Genomic DNA, 24617 nt, shown 5'->3' with positions numbered 1-24617 from the left:
GCCACCCTTTGTGGTGTGTTCCCTGTCGTTTGTCTTGCGCTCCTGTTGCGACATATGTTTTTAATTCCCCTTTTTTGTTTAATAAACTATTATATATTTGTTATACTGGTTCTGCTGGTGCCCTTTTTTTTCTTTTTGGTTATTTAAACGTGACATGGCGTCCGATCTCAATTCCAGCCACTTCAGCATTGAAAAAGTCAAACGGCGCTCCTTCACTTCTAAGTTCTGCGGTGCGCCCAAAAAGTGGTTTACCCCCACATATGGGGTATTGGCGTATTCAGGAGAAATTGCATAACAAAATTTATGGTTACATTTCTGTTTTTACACTTTTGAAAATAAAAAAAATGGTTCTGAATTAAGATGTTTGCAAAAAAAAGTTAAATGTTCATTTTTTCCTTCCACATTGTTTCAGTTCCTGTGAAGCACGTAAAGGGTTAATAAACTTCTTGAATGTGGTTTTGAGAACCTTGAGGGGTGTAGTTTTTAGAATGGTGTCACACTTCATTATTTTCTATCATATAGACCCCCTCAAAATGACTTCAAATGTGATGTGGTCCCTAAAAAAAAATGGTGTTGTAAAAATGAGAAATTGCTGGTCAACTTTTAACCCTTATAACTCCCTAACAAAAAAAAATTTTGTTTCCAAAATTGTGCTGATGTAAAGTAGACATGTGGGAAATGTTAGTTATTAACTATTTTTTGTGACATATCTCTCTGATTTAAGGGCATAAAAAGACAAATTTTGAAAATTGCTAAATTTTAAAAATTTTCGCCATATTTCCATTTTTTTCATAAATAATCGCAAGTAATATCGAAGAAATGTTACCACTAACATGAAGTACAATATGTCACGAAAAAACAGTCTAAGAATCACCGGGATCCGTTGAAGCGTTCCAGAGTTATAACCTTATAAATTGACAGTGGTCAGAATTGCAAAAATTGGCTTGGTCATTAAAGGGACACTGTCACCTGAATTTGGAGGGAACAATCTTCAGCCATGGAGGCAGGGTTTTGGGGTTTTTGATTCACCCTTTCCTTACCCGCTGGCTGCATGCTGGCTGCAATATTGGATTGAAGTTCATTCTGTGTCCTCCGTAGTACATGCCTGCACAAGGCAATTTTACCTTGTGCAGGCATGTACTATGGAGGACAGAGAATGAACTTCAATCCAATATTGCAGCCAGCATGCAGCCAGCGGGTAAGGAAAGGGTGAATCAAACACCCAAAAACCCCGCCTCCATGGCTGAAGATTGTTCCCTCCAAATTCAGGTGACAGTGTCCCTTTAAGTACCAAATTGGCTCTGTCACTAAGGGGTTAAAGGAGCTGCAAAGGTTAAATAGATAAACAAAAAATGCTCACCTTACTACTCACCTCTCCGGTCACCCCCGCTGCTCCCTACTTGCTGCCTGATTTTCCACATCTCCATTGTGTCACATCTCTGGCACTGTGATCACCCAAGGCCAAGAATTCCTACCATTAGCAGCCCCTAGAATTCACTACGCCTACTCTCAACTGTGAAGTCCTTGCTTAAAGGGAACACCGAGCCTTCACTACTTCTTGTGGCTGGCAGCAATGACCTAGATTGAACACCAGGATGGAGATGTGATGTGACAGGGGCACCAATGACTAAATATAGAGCAGAGAGCAACAGAAGCAGGCAGTGGGGTGAGATATGAGTAGAAGTTTTTTTAAATCTTTCCCATCATTTGTTTATTATGCTATGGAGTCTAGAGAAACCCAAGAGAACAATAAGGGACATTAAATTGGGAGAAAACAACTTCTCTGTCAATCGAAGCTCCTGGTAAAATCTGTGCAAACATGAAAATTCAAATTCTACCTTTTCAGATCATCTCTACTAATCATTAAATACATGTCTGGCTTAAGTCCATAAGAATTGAACTTTCTCTCATTAAGTAGCTCCCTCTATGGATTATAACTGAGTGTCTCAATTTACTCATTGGGCATATGTCCCACACGCTAGACATAGTAAACGCGTCCACCATTTATACAGTAAACATATGCCTCATACAAGCCATTCACTTACCAGATTTATTTCTCCTTGTGTTGGCCCCTGGTAGAATCCTTACAAACAGGGGAGTATAAATTCCCACTGGTGGAATGCTACATTCTGATATCGCTAACTCACATTCACTAAGCCATGCCCCTATTAGTTCTATGGTAACCTCTGTCCAGACCGAGACCCCATTGCAGAGAAGACCCTCTCCTACTGTGACCCTTTAAAACTGCACTGACTACATGGGCTATATTTTTGCCTAGTGGTAAAACTAGAGTTTCATGAGCTCCGGTGGACAATTTGGACCCGGAACCCCACCTGAATGTTGGTGAAATGTATCCTATAAAGTCATATAAGTTTTTGCTCTCCATGTAATGATGTCTCCCATCCTGGGCCCCTTCAATTAAAAATATTCTCCATCCTGGGCCACTTCATGTAGTAATATTTGCCATCCTGGGCCTCTTCCTGTAATAATTTCCAATATCATGGTCCCTTCATATAATAATATTCCTCATCCAGGGCCCCTTCCTGTAATAATGTCTCTACACTAGGCCCATTTGTGGTATAATAGCCATCATACTGGTCATTTTCTGTAAGAATGTCCCCCATCCTGGGCCCCTTGCTGGTATAATGTCCACCATCCTGGGACACTTCTTGGTGTATTTTCCCCCATTCTAGGCTCTTTCTTGGCTTAATTTCTTGGGATAACGGTTCCCTTTCTGGGTCCCTTCATGATATTATGCCCTTTATTATGGGCCCCTTCTTGGTATAATGTCTCCTATCCTGGACCCTTCCTATATTCATTTCCACCATTCTTCTGCTCTTTTCCAACACATTTACAAAAAAAGATTCTTCTCATCAATCCCTAGCTCCTACGATGTGCGGCGTCCTCTTCGATAGTTCCAAAGCCAGGGCAGAGGCCAGAAGCTGACTTTGACGTGCCAGACACGATTGGTACATACTACACTGCCATGCATTGCTCATGATGGGTATTCCAACGTCATCTACCAGTCCATTATTAGCTGGCGATATGTACACTCCAGATAGGTCTCGGCATCTCAATATATTGAATATGCTTCCTCAGATCTCTCAGGCATGGGCCTGGTCATGGTCATATCCTATCTGTTAATGTTCGTTTTGCCCCATTGTCTGCCCCTTTTATGTCCGTATTGAAGGATGGATACAGCATCAAAATGCATGTAGTATTACAATGACAGTCTGAAGTATGCTGCTCTTTTTTACAGTTATTGTAGCATCTGTCTTTGCATTAAAAGAACAGAAAACATAAAGACTCTACAATCATCTATGGGCATTACCAGATAATTATATTTGGCTCAAAGAGAAATAGAGGAAGCGTTCAAACAGATGATAAAAATTGGAAGTACTAGACCAAATCTTTTACATTGTGATAATTTTACTCAAACCACAAAGCCGCAACATTTTCACAAGCACATGCTGATATTATTACACAGAAGATGGGAAAATCTTGCATCCTGTTCTGTTTGATGTTTTAAGAAAAATAAGATCTCATGTCCTACAAAAAGAAGCATGTCTTTCATTTGGTTACCTTTACTATGTTGTATATCGTGTCATTACGATGTCTTCATATTACATTGCCATGGAAAGAAAACTGATGAGCTATAGTTATGCATAATTCCTTCAGTGATAAAATTAGATGAAGAGGTTGAGAAAGAATAATGGAATTAAGGCTGCCATACACATTAGAGGAAATTTGGCCAAACTTGTTAACATGGGCCGGACAGGCTGACCATCTGAATCTCATCTGTGGAGGATGAGGCATTTGGAATTTTAGTGCCTGATCCTTTTGTTTTCTGGAGAGATAAACTACTGCCAGAAATGTCTGGCGGAAAATATTTCTTGCTCCCCATCAGGAGTGAACACACAAAGAAGAGCGTCCCTGTACTTCAACAATATAAGGGCTCAGTAGCTCATCATAGTGCCCAATTTCATCCATGCTAGAGGTGAATGTGGGTCCCCTTATCTTTTGGATCCGTACATGGCTGCACAGGTGGCCACTATGGTATGTACATCCTTGCTTCCCATTGAAAACAAATGAAATTTCGACCAAGTTGAGTGCTCATGTGCATGTGGGAGTCAGAAGAGAGATAGTTGTCTGTCAAAATAACTCTTAACAGTTATAACCAGCTTAGTGATAAGACAAATAAAAAAATTCCTCATGCCCATAAACATTTTTTTTTATAGTCCTTGCATATAGGAGACATTTGGTAACAGTAGCAAGTCAAAACTGAAGCAGCCACCTTAATAAATGAAAAAATATTAGGTATATAGGGTATTAGCAGTTTTTCCTTCTGAGGATCGCAGGATAAAAAGCACAGGATTCATATTAGCTAGTATGGTAATGGCTCCAGTTTTCCTAAACTACTTTTATGAAATGTTCTTACAGTCTTAACTTTTCCATACAGATTTGATAAAAATTTACTTTTTCAAACAAAAATATTATTTGTTGGGTAAAACTTAATGACAACTTATTAGTGATTTATAAGGGTATGTGCACACGTTGCAGATTTGCCTGCAGAATATTCTGCACAGAATCTGAATCTCTTGGCAGAAAACGCAGGTAAAAATCCTCATATTTTTTATGCGTTTTTGACGCGTTTTTTGTGTGGATTTTCATACATTTTATCATGCGGATTTGTGGCACCCCAGGAGTCTGGTTGCCACAGTGACATTGCCTCCCTCACGGGGGGTGATGTCATGCCTGGAAGCAAAGAGGGATACCCTTTCCAGGTACATCAGTATGCAACACCTTTCCCACTCCAGAAGGGGGAGCTTTAACACCTTATTTCAGGGGAACTTCCCTATAAGTCTGGCCTGGAGGCGGGGTTAGTCAGTTAGTCTGAGACAGTGAAGGAGGAAGAGGCAAGTGAGGAGAACCTAGGGAGTTTGGAGCTGCGACTGAGCTCACCCCAGGACTGAGCGCCAAAGACAGGACACCAGAGTTTGTGGTTGTGTGGGAACTGCAGGCCCAGCAACTAGAACCAGACGGCAGGAAATTGCAGGTCTCCTGGCCCAGCAGACACCCAAAGGTACAGAAGCATATGAGAGCCCAGAGTCCCCACGACGGAGTGACACCTGGAATAGGCTCAAGCTGCCTGCCATGCGGATAGTGTTCCATTTAATGGACAGACTGAGAGAGGGACTTAAGTGGAGCATAAAGCATCAAGAAACCAGAGAGCAGCAGAGTAGGGACGCCTCCGACCCCACCTGGATAGGTGGATTCTGAATTGCTTCCAGGCTGCCCAAATCTCCAATACCACAACTTACATGTGCTCCAAACTGCACCTTCAAACAGTAATTAAAGGTAAAGAAAACTGCAGGCCTTGTGACCTTTAGTCCTTTCCCGCACCCTCAATCCTGCACCCCAATGTCAATGATCCCTACTAGACTGTACTCGTAACCCTGGGCCCTTGCTCCACCTATGGGGAGCAGAACCACTTCAGCTGCGACACCATCAGCCCCAGTGGTCCCATTAAGCAGCGCTGGCTACCTATTGCCAAACACCACAGGTGGTGTCACGTGAAATCCCCTATCAACATTCCCTCATTACTTCTACTGCAAGCCCATGTCGACAGACCGGTTCACCGCTGCTGTGACTACGCATTTAAGAATCGTCCAACCTGGTTCCAAGTACCCCAATGCCCTAGTGGGTGTCGCAGATTTGTCTGCGTTTTTGTAACCTAAATAAAGATCTATTATTTAACAAAAAAAAAAATTGTGATGTAATTTCTTTGTCCAACCTCCTATTTTACATACTCCAGTGAAGAATAAGGTTTACACACACAGACAGACAGACAGACAGATATAGACAGATAGATAGATAGATAGATAGATAGATAGATAGATAGATAGATAATACCAAGGCCGATGTTTGTAATGAACCTAATAAAATGGTACTATCTTGCCTCAGAGAAAATCCTCAAAGGAAAGACAGCCCCCCACAAATATTGGCGGTGAGTTGGAGAGGAAAAAACATACACAGGCAGAAAAAACAGGATTCAGCACAGGAGGCCACTCTAGCTAGATAGGACAGGATAGGACAGAGTTCTGTGCAGTCAGTATTAAAGCCCTTCAAAAAATCCGCAGCAGAATATACAAAAAACTTCCTACATCTAACTAAAGATGTAGGAGCGTATATCTGCAACTCCAGTGAATCCTACAAACAGAGCAGGAATAAAACTGAAACAAGCACACAGCAGTGTGCCACAGATACAAAAACAAAACACTTATCTTTGCTGAATTTGGCAGCAAGCAGGAGAAGCCTGAAAGGGATCCAATACTTCACTAGAAACATTGACAACTGGCAAGGGCTAAAGGATCCTGCACACCTAAATATCCCAGTCAGAATTGTAATCATCCGATACACCTGGCCAGGACTGCGAGTCAGAGACAACTGCATTCCCACCTACAACCACTGGAGGGAACCCAAGAGCAGAATTCACAACAGTACCCCCCCCCTTGAGGAGGGGTCACCGAACCCTCACCAGGGCCCCCAGGACGATCAGGACGAGCCAGATGAAAGGCACGGACCAAATCAGCAGCATGGACATCAGATGCAAAAACCCAAGAATTATCCTCCTGGCCATAACCCTTCCATTTGACCAGGTACTGAAGCTTCCGCCTCGAAAAACGGGAATCCAAAATCTTTTCAACAACAAATTCCAACTCCCCATCAACCAACACAGGGGCCGGAGGATCCACATATTTCCGCAACAAAGATCTATGGAAGACATTATGGATAGCAAAAGAGGCCGGAAGCGCCAGACGAAAAGACACCGGATTAATAATCTCAGAAATCCTATAAGGACCAATAAACCGAGGCTTAAACTTAGGAGAAGAAACCTTCATAGGAACATGACGGGAAGACAACCAGACCAGATCCCCAACCCGAAGTCGGGAAACAATACACCGATGATGATTAGCAAAACGTTGAGCCTCCTCTTGAGACAACACCAACTTGTCCACCACCTGAGACCAAATCTGCTGCAACCTGTCCACCACAGAATCCACACCAGGACAGTTAGAAGGCTCAACCTGCCCAGAAGAAAAACGAGGATGAAAACCAAAATTACAAAAGAAAGGCCAAACCAAGGTAGCAGAACTAGCCTGATTATTAAGGGCAATGGCAAGAAGGCCACCCAATCATCCTGATCAGCAGACACAAAGCATCTCAAATAAGTCTCCAAGGTCTGATTAGTTCGCTCGGTCTGGCCATTTGTCTGAGGATGAAATGCAGAAGAAAAAGACAAATCAATGCCCAGCCTAGCACAAAAGGCCCGCCAAAACCTAGAAACAAACTGGGAACCTCTGTCAGACACAATATTCTCCGGAATACCATGCAAACGAACCACATGCTGAAAGAACAACGGAACCAAATCAGAAGAGGAAGGCAATTTAGGTAAGGGCAACAAATGAACCATCTTAGAGAACCGCTCACAAACAACCCAGATAACATACATCTTCTGGGAGACCGGAAGATCAGAAATAAAATCCATCGAAATATGCGTCTAGGGCCTCTCAGGGACTGGCAATGGCAAAAGCAACCCACTAGCATGGGAACAACAAGGCTTGGCCCGCGCACAAGTCCCACAAGACTGCACAAAAGAACGCACATCACGTGACAATGAAGGCCACCAAAAGGACCTACCAACCAAATCTCTGGTACCAAAAATGCCAGGATGACCGGCCAACACGGAACAGTGAACCTCAGAAATCACTCTACTAGTCCATCTGTCAGGAACAAACAATTTCCCCACAGGACAGCGGTCAGGTTTGTCAGCCTGAAATTCGTGAAGAACCCGTCGTAAATCAGGGGAAATGGCAGAAAGGACCACCCCCTCTTTCAGAATACCGACTGGCTCTAAGACCTCAGGAGAATCAGGCGAAAAACTCCGAGAGAGGGCATCAGCCTCAATATTCTTAGAACCCGGAAGGTACGAGACCACAAAATCAAAACGGGAAAAAAAACAAGGACCATCGAGCCTGTCTAGGATTCAGCCGTTTAGCAGACTCGAGGTAAATCAAATTCTTATGATCAGTCAAGACCACAATACGGTGCTTAGCTCCCTCAAGCCAATGTCGCCACTCCTCAAATGCCCACTTCATAGCCAACAACTCCCGATTGCCGACATCATAATTGCGTTCAGCAGGCAAAAACTTACAGGAAAAGAAGGCACACGGTTTCATTAAGGAACCAACAGGATTCCTCTGAGACAAATTGGCTCCTGCCCCAATCTCAGAAGCGTCAACCTCAACCTGAAATGGAAGAGAAACATCCGGTTGGCGCAACACTGGAGCAGAAGTAAATCGACGTTTAAGCTCCTGAGAGGCAGAGACAGCCGCAGAGGACCAATTCGCCACATCAGCGCCTTTCTTCATCAAATCGGTCAAGGGTTTAACCACGCTGGAAAAATTAGCAATGAAACGGCGATAAAAATTTGCAAAACCCAAAAATGTCTGAAGGCTCTTCACGGATGTGGGCTGAATCCAATCATGAATGGCCTGAACCTTAAACGGATCCATCTCTATAGACAAAGGAGAAAAAATGAAGCCCAAAAAAGAGACTTTCTGCACCCCAAAGAGACACTTAGACCCTTTCACAAACAGGGCATTGTCACAAAGGATCTGAAATACCATCCTGACCTGTTGCACATGAGACTCCCAATCATCGGAAAAAATCAAAATATCGTCCAAATATACAATCAAGAATTTATCAAGATAAGTCCGGAAGATATCATGCATGAGGACTGAAAAACAGATGGAGCATTAGAGAGTCCGAATGGCATCACAAGGTATTCAAAATGGCCTTCGGGCGTGTTAAATGCAGTTTTCCATTCATCACCCTGCTTAATACGAACCAGATTATATGCCCCTCGAAGGTCAATCTTGGTAAACCAACTAGCTCCCTTAATCCTAGCAAACAAATTGGAAAGCAAAGGTAAAGGGTATTGAAACTTGACCGTGATTTTATTCAAGAGGCGATAATCTATACAGGGTCTCAAGGAACCATCTTTCTTAGCAACAAAAAAGAACCCAGCTCCCAACGGTGAAGAAGATGGCCGAATATGCCCTTTCTCCAAAGACTCCTTAATATAGCTCCGCATGGCGGTATGTTCAGGCACAGACAGGTTGAAAAGTCGACCCTTAGGAAACTTACAGCCTGGAATCAAGTCAATAGCACAATCGCAGTCCCTGTGCGGTGGAAGGAAACTGGACTTGGACTCATTGAATACATCCTAAAAATCAGACAAAAACTCTGGAATTTCAGAAAGTAAAGAAGAGGAGATTGACATCAAAGTAACATCATCATGAACCCCCTGACAAACCCAACTAGTCACAGACATGGACTTCCAGTCCAACACAGGATTATGTACCTGCAACCATGGAAAACCCAGCACGATATCATCATGCAAGTTATGCAACACCAGAAATCGACAATCTTCCTGATGGGCTGGCGCCATGCACATGGTCACCTGTGTCCAAAACTGGGGCTTATTTTTAGCCAAGGGTGTAGCATCAATGCCCCTTAAAGGAATAGGGTTCAGCAAAGGCTGCAAGGGAAAACCACAACACTTGGCAAACTCAAAATCCATTAAATTCAAGGCGGCGCCTGAATCCACAAACGCCATGACAGAAAATGATGACCATGAGCAGATCAAGGACACAGATAACAGAAATTTAGGTTGTACAGTACTGATGGTAATTGAACTGGTGATCCTCTTTGTCCACTTGGGGCAGACAGAAATGACATGAGAAGCGTCGCCACTATAATAACACAACCTATTTTGACATCTGAAACCTTGTCGTTCCGTTCTAGACAGAATTCTATCACATTGCATAGGCTCAGAAATTTGCTCTGAGGATAACACCACAGCGCGCACAGTTCTGCGCTCCTGCAGGCGTCGGTCAATCTGAATGGCCAGAGACATAGAATCACTCAGACCGGAAGGCGTGGGAAACCCCACCATAACATCTTTAACGGATTCAGAAAGCCCCCTTCTGAAAATTGCCGCCAAAGCATCATTATTCCATTTAGTCAATACAGACCATTTTCTGAATTTCTGACAATACAATTCTGCCGCCTCTTGACCCTGAGACAGGGCCAACAAGCTCTTCTCAGCTTGATCCACAGAATTAGGTTCACCATCTAATAATCCTAAAGCCTGAAAAAAGGAGTCAATATTAAGCAAAGCCGGATTCCCAGATTCCAGGGAAAACGCCCAATCCTGCGGGTCGTCACGCAGCAGGGAGATTACGATTTTTACCTGCTGAATGGAATCACCAGAGGATCGAGGTCTCAGGTCAAAAAACAGTTTACAGTTGTTTTTAAAACTCAAAAATTTAGACCTGTCACCAGAAAACAATTCAGGAGTAGGAATCTTCGGTTCTAAAGCAGGAATCTGAACAATATAATCAGAAATACCTTGCACCCTAGCAGCCAGCTGGTCTACACAAGAAGCTAATTCCTGAACATTCATGCTTGCACCAGGCTCCTCAGCCACCCAGATATTAAGAAGGAAGAGAACACAAAACAGACTGGAGAAAAAAAAATGGCTCAAGAGCTTCCTTCCCTTCTACTGAGATGCATTTAACTCATTTTTGGCCAGTTGTACTGTTATGATCCGGTGACCTTGGAGCTGCATGAGAACTTTCACTGGAGAAAGTGGCCACTATACTGACCGCAATCCTGAACTTAACACCGCAACTAGAAGTAGCCGTAGAGTGTACCTAACACACCTAGACACCTCGTCACAGCCGGAGGACTAAATACCCCTAAAGATGGAAATCGGAATACTATCTTGCCTCAGAGAAAATCCCCAAAGGATAGACAGCCCTCCACAAATATTGGCGGTGAGTCGGAGAGGAAAAAACATACACAGGCAGAAAAAACAGGATTTAGCACAGGAGGCCACTCTAGCTAGATAGGACAGGATAGGACAGAGTTCTGTGCGGTCAGTATTAAAACCCTTCAAAAAATCCACAGCAGAATATACAAAAAACTTCCTACATCTAACTAAAGATGTAGGAGCGTATATCTGCAACTCCAGTGAATCCTACAAACAGAGCAGGAATAAAACTGAAACAAGCACACAGCAGTGCGCCACAGATACAAAAACAAAACACTTATCTTTGCTGAATTTGGCAGCAAGCAGGAGAAGCCAGAAAGGGATCCAATACTTCACAAGAAACATTGACAACTGGAAAGGGCTAAAGGATCCTGCACACCTAAATATCCCAGTTAGAATTGTAATCATCCGATACACCTGGCAAGGAATGCGAGTCAGAGACAACTGCATTCCCACTTACAACAACTGGAGGGAACCCAAGAGCAGAATTCACAAAAGTTAATGTCACCTTTGATTGTAAGATGACATTGAGCCCGGTTAGTAATGGAGAGGCGTCAATAAGATACATATCCATTACTAATCCTATAGTAGTGAAAGAGTTAATGAAGACACAGACAGAAAAAAGTGTTTTAATATTCTTAATTTCACCATACTTACAACCATGCCCAATTCCCAAAGCCATCGATCACCTGCAAAAAATAAAAAATAATAAACCAACACAAATACTACCTGGTCCGATGCAGTCCAATTAATAACGAGTGTCCCACGACGATCTCCATTATTGAGCTATCACATTAGGAGATGTGACAGCTCTTTAGGCCTCCAATGACACACTGACAGGAGACAATGGCTCCTGCAGTTCTATCACTGAAGGTTCAATGGCCTCTCACTTTAGAGCAGGGATGTAGTGCAGAAGGATACCATCCACCATTGCATCCAGGAGCCCTTGGAGCCCTTGCATCCAGGAGCGGTCGCATCTGCCTATGTGACAGCTCTCCACAGAAGATGGTCATGGGACACTCGTTATTAAATGGATTACATCGGATCAGTGAGTATACTGTTCGTTTATCATATTTAAATTTTTTCCAGGTGATCGAGGGCTTCGGAGACTAGCTGATTGGTGAGTATGTACTGTATATTGTATGTTGTATATATTGTATATTCTATATGTGTGTACTGTATATATGTGTGTGTTTTTTTTTTACACTAGAACATAGTAGTCGGATGAGGGTCTACTACTGTCCCATCATCAGGCTACCTGACACTATAACAGGCGTAGCCGGATGGGACTAGTAGTCATATCAGACGATGCCTGCCTGCACACAGATCCGCACGGCACACACACAGCCCCACACACATACACATATACAGCCCCGCACAGCCCCATACACCCACGTACACACACACAGATACACACAAACATCCGTACACACAGCCCTGCACATCTTCTCCGCACACACACAGACACACAGCCCCGCACTCCCGCGCAGACCCCCGCAGACACACACAGACACCCGCAGACAGCCCCCACATCTTCTCCGCACACACACACAGACACAGCCCTGCAGACAGCTACACACACACAGATACACACAGCCACGCACACACACAGATACACACAAACACCAGCACACGAATACGCACATTTTGTCCGCACACACACAGTCTACACCCACACATACAGTATCCGCCCACACTCCGCCTACACACTCTCTTTCCTCCCGATTTGCAGCGTTTCTTGCAGGCTCATCCACAGCAAATACACAGATTTTTTTTTAAACCTACGGTTTTGCTGCGGATTAGCCTGACACAATGGAAGTCAATGGGAGCATAAATGCTGCAGATCCGCAAAAAGAATCGACATGCTGGGGGAAAAAGAGCTGCGATTCCACGTATTTTTTCAGCAGCGTGTGCACACCAAATGTCAATTTCACATTGACTAGCATTGCTTGTGCACTACACTACTGATTTGATGCAATTCCACACATCCAAAAACGCTGCGGATCCGCATCTAAATCCGCAAGGTGTGCACATAGCCAAAAACTTCATGAAATTCTTCATTTTCTAAATCCAAGAGTAAATCTCCTTCATTGCCCTGAAACCAGCAAGGAAGCTAACATTAATTCATCCACTACCTAGACCACCGAAGAAGCTAATATTGAAACCTCCACTAGGTGAAGACAAAGGGACCCTTAAAAAATTGTATCGGAGTTAGTCTTCTGTATAATAACAAAAAAAGACTTAACGTAGTGATTTAGCAACAAAAAATCTACCAGAGATAAAAGGAAAAGGCTTAAGCTGGATTTACTCTGACTGATTTTTGTGAGAAAGCATTTTTAACCCCTTCAAGTCGCAGCCCTTTTTCATTTTTGCGTTTTCGTTTTTCACTTCCCTCCTTCCCTGAGCCATAACTTTTTTATTTTTCTGTCAATATGGTCATGTGAGGGCTTATTTTTTGCAGGACGAGTTGTACTTTTGAACGACAACATTGGTTTTACCATGTCTTTTACTAGAAAAAGGGAAAAAATTTCCAAGTGCGGTGAAATTGCAAAAAAAGTGCAATCCCACACTTGTTTTTTGTTTAGCTTTTTTGCTAGGTTCACTAAATGCTAAAACTAACCTGCCATTATGATTCTCTAGGTCATTACGAGTTCATAGACACCTAACATGACTAGGTTATTTTTTAACTAAGTAGTGAAAAAAAATTCCAAACTTTGCCAAAAAAAAAAAAAAAAAAAAGTGCCATTTTCCGATACCCGTAGCGTCTCCATTTTTCGTGATCTGGGGTCGGGTGAGGGCTTATTTTTTGCGTGCCGAGCTGTTGTTTTTAATGATACCATTTTTGCACAGATACGTTCTTTTGATCGCCCGTTATTGCATTTTAATGCAATGTCGCGGCGACCAAAAAACGTAATTCTGGCGTTTTGGATTTTTTTCTCGCTACACCGTTTAGTGATCAGGTTAATGCTTTTTTTCAATTGATAGATCGGGCGATTCTGAACACGGCGATACCAAATATGTGTATGTTTGATTTTTTTTTATTGTTTTATTTAGGATGGGGCGAAAGTGGGGTAATTTAAACTTTTATATTTTTTATATTTTTTTCATATTTTTAAAAACATTTTTTTTTACTTGTGCCATGCTTCAATAGCCTCCATGGGAGGCTAGAAGCTGGCATAGCCTGATCGGCTCTGCTACATAGCAGCGATCATCTGATCGCTGCTATGTAGCAGAAATGCAGGTGTGCTGTGAGCGCTGACCACAGGGGGGCGCTCACAGCCACCAGTGATCAGTAACCATAGAGGTCTCAAGGACCTCTATGGTTACCTTCCTGATGCATCGCCGACCCCCGATCATGTGACGGGGTCGGCGATGACGTCATATCCGGCCGCCCGGCCGGATGCGGTAGTTAAATGCCGCTGTCTGTGTTTGACAGCGGCATTTAACAGGTTAATAGCGGCGGGTGAATAGCGATTTCACCCGCCGCTATTGCGCGCACATGTCAGCTGTACAAAACAGCTGACATGTCGCGACTTTGATGTGGGCTCACCGCCGGAGCCCACATCAAAGGGGGATTCACGGCATGCGCAGTACTAGTACGGCGCATGTCGTGAAGGGGTTAAGGATTCACATTTTTAATAATTACACAGTTTGAATAGACTGCTAATTGCCCAATAAAAAAGCCAAATGCTTGGACACTGGATGAAATGATCTTTAGGCAGTCATAAAAATCAACATTCTCAACAGCGCATTGTCCTCTTGCTGTGATGCAGAGAACAGTGGCAACCTATGCACCCTTAATGATCTATTATGATCTGTAACTGATTGTTCTGTGCACATAGGAAATGCACTTAGACTATTTAATTCCAATCAGGTGGTGATTATTAACTATTTGCATAGTTTCTTAAGCGGGTGATGCCTTTAAAGGGGTTGTCCCTTGCTAGGACAACCCCTTCGTGATCTGAATGTTTGCCCCCTTGAAAATAAAAACACTTACATTCACCCATGCCGGCAGAGTTTGCACTCGGGTTCAATAAATATTGATTAAACCCCTATATAAGGAAGATAAATTACAGGTTTTAGCAATGATCAAAATGATAAGTGATTGTCTATATAAGTATTTGCAAGTTCCACAATAAAACAGAAGAATTCTGCTAGTGACTGAAACTGCAATCACGAGTGGTGTATTCTCCATGTACACATACACCTATTTGATGTATAATTTGGCAGTAGACTATTAAGATGATCACACAACTTTACTGTGACCCTAACAATGTGATTGCTGATTGAGCACAGGGCTCATGTCTCATAACAACCACATGTGAGCACCTGGAACCCGAGTGCCGACACCGCCCAAAAAGGTGCTGACACAGGAAGTAAGTATAAGTGTTATTATTTTCAAATGGGCAAACATTCAGATTGAGAATGGTTGTCCTACTAGTGGACAACACCTTTAATTAATGAAGGCAAACAGTTCATAGGTTTAGAAACTACTCCTTAATTTCAATATTTTTCTGTCTCTGTATAGTAAAGTGTAAGACCACAGTAATAAATTTCAAAGTCAATTTTTAAAGCATGTAGTGGGAAGAGTATATACAATCATGGTCAAAAGTGTTGACACCATTGAAATTTTCCCATAAAATTGAAATATTTCTCCCAGAAAATTATTACAATTACACATGTTTTGTTATGCGCATGCTTATTTAATTTTTGTTTATTGGAACATCATAAAAAAGCAGAAGAGAAAAGGCAAATTGGACATAATTTCAAACAAAACCCCCCAAAATGGGCAAAACAAAATTGTTGGCACCTTTCCAAAATTGTGGGTAAATCACTTTGCTTCAAGCATGTGATGCTCGTTCAAACTCACCTGTGGCAAGTAACAGGTTTGGACAATATGAAAATCACATCTGAAACCAGATAAAATGTGTGTCTGTGTGCATCAAACTAAGCATGGAGAACACAAAGAAGAGAAGGTTACAAGTCCATCTCACTCAATCTTGATGTTCCTTTGTCCATGGTGCACAACATAATCAATAAGTTTACAATCCATAGCACTGTAGCTAATCTCTCTGGACAACGACAGCAGAGAAAAATTTATGAAAGACTGCAGCACAGGATGGTCTGGATGGTGGATGAGCAGCCCTAATCAAGTTCCAAAGAAATTCAAGCTGTCCTGCCTGCTCAGGGTGCATGAGCGTCAGTGTAACCTATCTGTCAACATTTAAATGAAATGATATGGTAGGAGACCCAGGAAGACCTCACTCCTGAGACAAAATCTTTTTGAGATAGCATCTTGCAGAAATAACATCAAGATAGAGCTTTTTGGTAAAGCACATCATTCTACTGTTTTACCAAAACTGCAATGAAGCCCTCAAATAATAGAACACAGTGCCTATAGTTAAATATGCTGGAGATTCAAAGATGTTGTCTTGCTGCATCTGGCACTGGGTGCATTCTCTGTGCAAGGCATCATAAAATGTGAAGATTACCAAAGGAATTTGGCTGCAATTTAGTGCCCATTAAATCCCATTGAGCTACTGTGGAGAGCTCTTAAAATTGCTGTGGGGTGAAGACACCCTTCAAATATAAAAGACCAGGAGCAGTTTGCAAAGGAAAGTGGTCCAAAATTCCAATTGAGAGGTGTAAAAAGCTTTACAATGGTTATAGGAAGTGATTGATTACACAAATAAAGAGAGTGGGCACAGCAGACAGTATTGGCAGGATTCTGCAGCAACCCTACAGAAACTGTGTGGCAAAATATATAAGAAGAAAGAAGTAGAGAAAAAATATGTACACACCGATATAAGAATTGATATTTTTTTATTAAAGAGGAATAACAACAGAAATCATCACAGACAGAAAAATGAAAACATTTAAAAATATATATACAAGGGAAATTGAAGGGCTTGGATATAGCAGTCTAAATGAAAACTCTTCAACAGGCAAAAACTATTGTGATAGAAGAGTCTGGTATAAGAAGCGGTACCTCCAAAAAAAAACCAAAAGATGTATGTGGTATAAATGTGCAATAATATACGGTAAATTTAAATAAGGCGGAGAAACAAAACAAGTATAGAGCCATACAATCAATAGCAAGGATAAGGCATAGATAACATTACACACTGCTCAAAAAATAAAGGGAACACTTAAACAACAGAGTATAACTCCAAGAAAATCAAACTTCTGTGAAATCAAACTGTCCACTTAGGAAGCGACACTGTTTGACAATCAATTTCACAAGCTGTTGTACAAATTGAATAGACAACAGATGGAAATTATTGGCAATTATCAAGACACCCTCAAGACACCCTCAATAAAGGAGTAGTTTTGCAGGTGGGGACCACAGACCACATCTCAGTACTAATGCTTTCTGGCTGATGTTGTGGTCACTTTTGAATGTTGGTTGTGCTTTCATACTCATGGTAGCATGAGACGGACTGTACAACTCACACAAATGGCTCAGGTATTGCAGCTCATCCAGGATGGCACATCAATGCGAGTTGTGGCAAGAAGGTTTGCTGTGTCTGTCAGTGTAGTGTCCACAGGCTGGAGGTGCTACCAGGAGAAAGGCCAGTACACCAGGAGATGTGGAGGGGGCCATAGGAGGGCAACAACCCAGCAACAGGACTGCTACCTCAGCATTTGTGCAAGGAGGAACAGGATGAGCACTGCCAGAGCCCTGCAAAATGTGCATGTGTCAGCACAAACAGTTAGAAACCGACTCCATGAGGATGGTCTGAGTGCCGGATGTCCACAGATGAGGGTTGTGCTCACAGCCCAACAACGTGTAGTACGCTTGGCATTTGCTACAGAACAACAAGATTGGCAAATTCGCCACTGGCGCGCTATGCTCTTCACAGATGAAAGCGGGTTCACACTGAGCACATGTGACAGACGTGACAGAGTCTGTAGATGCTGTGGAGAGTGATCTGCTGCCTGCAACATCCTTCAGCATGGCCAGTTTGGTAGTAGGTCAGTAATAGTGTGGGGTGGCATTTCTTTGGAGAGCCACACAGCCCTCCATGTGCTCACCAGTGGTAGCCCGAATGTCAGATGAGGTGCTCGGACCCCTTGTGAGATCATATGCTGGTGCGGTTGGCCCTGAGTTCATTCCAATGCAGGACAATGCCAGACCTCATGTGGCTGGAGTGTGTCAGCCGTTCCTGCAAGATGGAGGCTTTGAAGCTATGGACTGGACCGCCCATTCCCCAGACCTGAATCCGATTGAACACATCTGGTACATCATGTCTTGCACCATCCACCAATGTCACGTTGCACCACAGACAGTCCAGGAGTTGATGAATGCTTTAGTCCAGGTCTGGGAGGTGATCCCTCAGGAAACCATCCGCCGCCTCATCAGGAGCATGCTTAAGAGATGTTGGAAGGTTATACAGGCACGTGGAGGCCAGGCACACTACTGAGCATTATTTCCTTGTCTTTAGGCATTTCCACTGAAGTTGGAACAGCCTGTAACTTCCCCCGTGGGATATTAGTTGTGATTTACGTTGATAATTTTTAGGTTTTATTGTTCTCAACACATTTCACTATGTAATGAATAAAGATGTTCAACTGGAATATTTCATTCAGTGATATCTAGGATGTGGGATTTTAATGTCCCTTTTATTTTTTTGAGCAGTGTATTTACCAGGGTATAGTAGCAGTGCCGGTTCTAAAACCAACAAGAGACGGTTTTATTCTACCATCCCCTCAAAAGAAGCCAACCATAGGTAAAATAAAAATTCAAATTTTATTAAAGATGAATAACAAACAAAATTAAAAAGGCTACATCAATATTACACCAAAACATACCCATGGGGAACCACCCAATGGAAAACGGACATTAATATAAATATAAAATCACAATGATCTAAAATAGGTCATAAGTCATAACAGACAGCCGGATTAAAGCAGCAAAAAATTACTGAATCACCAAAAACAAATAAAGCAGATTGACCATTCACTAAGTGCTCACAGAATCCCTATTCAATGTCAATCAACACATAATATGTATGTAAATATAATTATTACGTGCAAAAGCCTGCCTATATAAGTGATCCCACTACCTTGAGTTCAACAATGTGAATAACAATAAAATAAGAATCACCTACATATATAAATATCGTACCAGGTCTGTGATCCATGGGTAACCCCCAGTTCCCCGACGTGCATTTCGCCCTTTTAGCTTCTTCCGGGAGCATTACCAGCATGAGAGATGTAGATCTGTAAAGCAGACTGTCAGTCATTACATGTCTCACATTGGTAATGCTCCCTTTCATTTATGAGCTCTGGAGGCAGACTCTCAGGAAGATCAGTATCTAAAAAATAGAGCTTGAGAAGTAATTTACTTATTAAGAAAGGAGCATTGATTCTACTAACATATTCCCTTTAAAGTGATCAGAGCGTGCCCTGCTGCTTTGACTGTCAGCTATCCTCTGTACTGTAACCTTTGAAATAACCCATCCACATTGTTTATTTACCTTACAGGGCTAACACAGAGAAAATCAAGAATGATACAATTGTCATTGACCTCAGTTGGATAACCATGTAAAGGTTGAAGTTCTCCAAACTGAGGGACTCTGTAGCCACTCCTTAACTACTCCTTCACTTGGGTTCACAAGAATCTTGTGGATTAGGAATTCCCTATTAGATAGTGTCCCATTGGCCTTGCTGTGGATAAATCATCTTGTATCACTTAAAAAAAAAGAGCTCTTCCAGTCTATGGTGCGGATATTGCCTGAAAAAAAAAATCTGCCTCCAGAGCTTATTCTACATTAAGTGGAGTTACCTGTGTGATGCGTTACGGCCTCTTTCTTCTCTCTTGATCTCACTGCAGAGTTGTGTGTGATTATACCAGACACATCTGCAGGTTCCTCTCAGCTTCCTGCTCACAGGCAGACAGGGTGTAATATTGTTGCAATAAAGCAGAGCTCAGAGAGAAGCAAAAAATGTGTTGTCACAGTTCTCTTGTCCTGTGTTAGTTGCTTGTCTCACACTGATAACTCCCCTTTATTAAAATAAGCTCTGGAGGTAGAGTTATCTTAGTCACCTTCCTCCACAAAGCCTGAAAGAAGTCTAATAAGTGATAAAAGATGATTTATTCACAACAGGGCAACTGATATGAGACATACAGGTCTCGTTCTCCTCAGGAATCCATTACCTGTATGCCCATAGTAATAGTTTAAATAGGTCAAATGTGGAATCAGACTCCCTTTAAAATGATTTTCAAACCAAAACATATCAACTAATTATAAACCTATTGTATTTATGTTTAGTTTGTCTTTACCTATAGCCCTAAAACAGTGAGGGTCTGAAAGTGAAAATCCATTTTTATGAAGCAATCCACATAAAGATACATTTTTCAGGCCTTGTCAGTAATGCTTTGAAGGTGCAATATGTATGTGCAACGTGTCAGTTTTGGTCCCTTAAGGTTTAGTTGTTGCTTATCAAAGGGGACAGAATTCATAAGCATTCTTCCACTGAGACTTTGTCTGCCAATATGTAAAAAAAAACCATGCAGATGAATAAATGAATAACCTGCGGTATAAAATGTATTTGTGAGCCTGCAAGAAATGAGTAACTTCTTTCCTAGTTCATTTAAGGTACCTTCTAATTAAATTGAAAAACAGCAATTAATATTTTAAAAAATAAGATCCCATCTATCTATCTCTCTATCTATCTGTCTATCGGGTAGGGAATAACTACCTGACACTGAGGGGTCCGACCACGTGGAACCCCACAGATACCGAGACTGGTATTAATTGAGCAGTGGTCTATCATGTGTATTACCACTCCATTCATTCTTAATGGGACCACTCGAGATAACTAAATACTGCACTCAGCCGGTCTTCAGTCATTCCCATAAAACTAAATGCAGAAACCCTGCTTCGTTTGTCAATGGAGGACCCAGGGGTAAGACCCAGTAATGATGGAATTGTTCCCTTTTCTAATGGACATGATTTAACTTCCAAACTTGATAATATGCCTTTAAGAACATTGCTTAGCAAAAAGACATCAGTTCCTGGTGATTGATTCAGTTGGATCTGCTTGCTATTGAGATCTTCAGGGTGGCTACATTTACGTCCCAATTCCGCTGGTACTAGTATTTAATGTATTTTAATGATGTTTCTCATATGAAATGTGAATACTGTAATTGTAACCAAAAGTTATAGTGTTTGTCCACATTAGATCAGGGGTGTCAAACTGCATTCCTCGAGGGCCGCAAACCATGCGTGTTTTCAAGATTTCCTTAGCATTGCACAAGGTGCTGGAATCATTCTCTGCAGGTGATTAAATTATCACCTGTGCAATGCAAGGAAATCCTGAAAACATGACCTGTTTGCAGCCCTCGAGGAATGCAGTTTGACACCCCTGCTTTAGGCTATCCTTTCAAGATAGAAGTTAGAATGATTCCATGAAAATAAGCATGTCATTGGATGTCCCACAAAAGCAATTCACCAATGATAAGCTATAATCTGCACATAAACCTTGTGTAGCCTGAAGTACGAGGGTGCAGTCAGACTTCAGTACTACTCTCGCGAGGTTTACAGCAGAATCCTCGGACTGGCCGTCGGATCTTCTCACCTCAGCGTGACAACATCTATTTCTATGCAGCTGTTACACTTCGGTCAGGAGAGCTGAGGATTGCAATGCTACATCCTAAAGCTAAAATTGGAAATGTGCGCATGGCTATACTATGAGAAGATTCAAACTTGTGTAGGAGCAATTATGATACTGTCTACACCCTAACTTTTCTCTTTTTGTTATCAAAGAAGAGTGAAGTCAGTTAGGACTAATATCTGCCATTATAGTATTGCATTTACTTAAAGGGGTGGTCCGAAGGTCAATGTAATTTTTATTATACATCCTTGTCTAGTTAACGCCATAATCTAAATTATTTTCTAATATACTTGCATTAAAAATTCTCTATCCTTCCCTAACTACACTATCTAGCAGCTTTTATATTTTTTCCAACCTCCTGTGTGATGACGCTTCATATCCTAGTGCTTATTGGGATACTCAAACAAAGCGTCATTGGGAGGCAAAGGCAGTGGTCACTGACACTGACATGAAGTGTCATCAGCTCATTTCAAGGGCTGAACTAGTCTCTGCTCTGTCTTTGTGCAATGTGCACAATGACAGTGCACTCTCTGATTCTGGCCTAGGTCAGTAGTAGTGAGAATACCTGGCATGCAAAGACCAGTGATGTGCTTTGTAGGGGCAGCGCTGTACTTTGCACCCCAGGTATTTGGTCAAATCTCTGGTGCTGACTCGTTACTGCTGATCTAAGCAAACAACAAAGCACGTGCTGTCTTTGTGCAAATCACACAGTGCACAGTGTTCATGGACTAACTAGCCTAGGCCCTGAAATGAACTGCACTAATGATGCCAAATTTCAGCGAGGGAGCAGATGCTGCAACAGTGACCGCAGCCTCTGCCCCCCCTGATGACGCTTCATTTCAGGGTGGAAGCTGGGGCTGCGGCAGTGACCGTAGCTTCTGCCCCTGGTGACGCTTTTATGGAGTATCCCAGCATGCATTGAGATTCTCAACTGAAATGCCATCAAAAAAGGAAGTAGGAAAAAAAGAAAAGTAGCTAGATAGTGTAGTGAGGGAAGGATAGGGAATATTTAAGTCAAAGAAAAAACAAAAAAATTGAGCTTCACTAAGGTTGGCGGCACACATTCAGCTCATAAGCACATGTTCACATTGGCCATAAAACATGTATAATTTGCTCATTTTTTTCTCTTTTAGATTTTAAATATTTAATTCAAGTCTATTAGAAAATAGTTCAGCTGGGGCACTTAGATAGGGATTTAGAATGAAAATTACTTTCCCTTCAGACCACCCGTTTAATTGAATTTTGAAAACTTCTTGTTTATAAGGAATAAAAATCTACTGACTCACCATGATTATGCAGAGGCCAGTGAAAGTATTTATTATTTGAATTCTAAGTTTTCTTTCAGTGCCTCTGCAAGAATAATGAAGTATTGCATAGTGTTCACTGTTTTCATATTATTGGACTGCATAGATTGAACAATCCTTCACAGATACCTGACTACACTTTCCAATTTGTCTTTCTAGTATATCCTAAATGATGGTTGCCCCTCTTTTAATTCAGAATAACTTAGTAGGATGTGTAACATCTAGGCCCAATTGTCTATATCAGTAGTCCTCAACCTTTCTCACCTTGAAAGTCAATATCAACTCTAAGGCCCCTTTCACGCATCAGTTTTTTGTCATCAGTCACAATCCGTTGGCTCGACAGATCGACGGATCCGTCCAAGAATGTGAAAAACTGATGCAAAGGATTTGTTTTTTCGATGGATCCTACTAGCGGATCTGGCTAATTGGATCCTAAATAAATCGGAGCATGCTCAGTTAAAAAAAGCGGAATCCGACGCCGGATTCCGTCATTTGACGGATCCATAGCCCATAGGCTTCCATTCGAGCAAATGACGGACGAAAACTGATCCGTCGTTGTCCGATTTTGCGAAGTACACAAAAAACGTTATTTTGTTCGTCGTCTCCGGCTGCCACACAAACAATTTTCGACGGATTCGCAGAATGACAGATGAAACATGAGGCCATCCATTGCAATCCGTCGCTAATACAAGTCTACGATACAAAAAAATGGATTCGGTGGCATCAGTTGCCGGATTTGTTTTTTTAAAAATTCGATTGATTGCAACTGATGGAAAAAAACTGATGTGTGAAAGGGGCCTAAGAGATGGTCGTGAGCCACCTCCAGGCCTGTCCCGCCACAGTAGTTACACTCAAATCCCACCAATACTAGTATAATGACAGAAAAAGCTTCACCACAGAAAGCACACTGAGGCCTTGACCCATATTGGCAGAATAATTACATCCAAGGTTTCCCATTCAGTATTCTCGTTTCAAGCACACTCTCCACCCTATCGCATCTAACTTCAAGCTCCCCTCTAACTGTATTATCCTATCTCCAGCTTACTGAATTTATTTCTCTACCTATTCCCCCCCCCACCGGCAAGTATATACAAATCCAGATCTGCTCCTCTGTGCAGAGCTACTCACTAGACCAGGCGCTAATTCACCAGTCTGGCTGACAGCCGTGAGCCACACATCTCGATCCACAGGTTGGGGATGCCGGTCTCTACAATTTCAGTTATTTATTATGTATTTTACTTTTATAGCACCATCATGCTCCACACTGCTTTACAGACATTATCATTACATTATATATTGACATTTTGGTTGTTTCTAGGTCATGCGCACTTAATGTGCAGAGTTCATATCTTCCAAATCATGAAATACGAGGTCCACTCAATGTAAGAACTGATAAGTGCTAAGTTAAGACTATTTGGTAATAGGTCCTATATATTTTTAAGACTCTTAGAAATGTATCTTAGAAATGTATCATGTGTACCTCTGTGATAACCGTCTCAACAGACGGAGATGGCCTCTCGCTTGGCTTTGATGAGATGATGCTCACAGCAGGTGGTTGATTGTGTAGAACTGAAGACAGACAAAGCTGTACTGTTTCTTTCAAGGCTTTTAGTTGAGATTCCTGGAGAAACAAAATCTTTAGGTCAGTTGCTGTTACTTTAGAATTTCCAATCCTCAAATATTGAGCCCCATATTTGAGGATAATATATGTGAACACTGTGAAATTTCTTACATTTTTAATCCACATTCACTTATTCAGGAGGCCTAATATTCCTGTACAGAATTACGTACAA

The 24617-nt window shown here is 42.0% G+C and overlaps 1 protein-coding gene across 2 annotated transcripts in view; it reads right to left on the bottom strand.

Annotated features, from left to right (window-relative positions):
* The window catches only part of LUZP2 (leucine zipper protein 2), a 1110632-nt gene that overhangs the window by 224216 nt on the left and 861799 nt on the right, over positions 1-24617 (bottom strand). For both annotated transcript variants that reach the window (XM_069738799.1, XM_069738800.1), the window contains exon 9: positions 24305-24445. In XM_069738799.1, the coding sequence (XP_069594900.1) occupies positions 24305-24445 (141 nt within the window). The remainder of the gene's footprint in view (positions 1-24304; positions 24446-24617) is intronic.

Source organism: Ranitomeya imitator, chromosome 9 (assembly GCF_032444005.1).
Source record: "Ranitomeya imitator isolate aRanImi1 chromosome 9, aRanImi1.pri, whole genome shotgun sequence".
In the NCBI taxonomy this organism is placed as follows: domain Eukaryota; kingdom Metazoa; phylum Chordata; class Amphibia; order Anura; family Dendrobatidae; genus Ranitomeya; species Ranitomeya imitator.
This window is presented reverse-complemented; position numbering and strand designations above follow the sequence as displayed.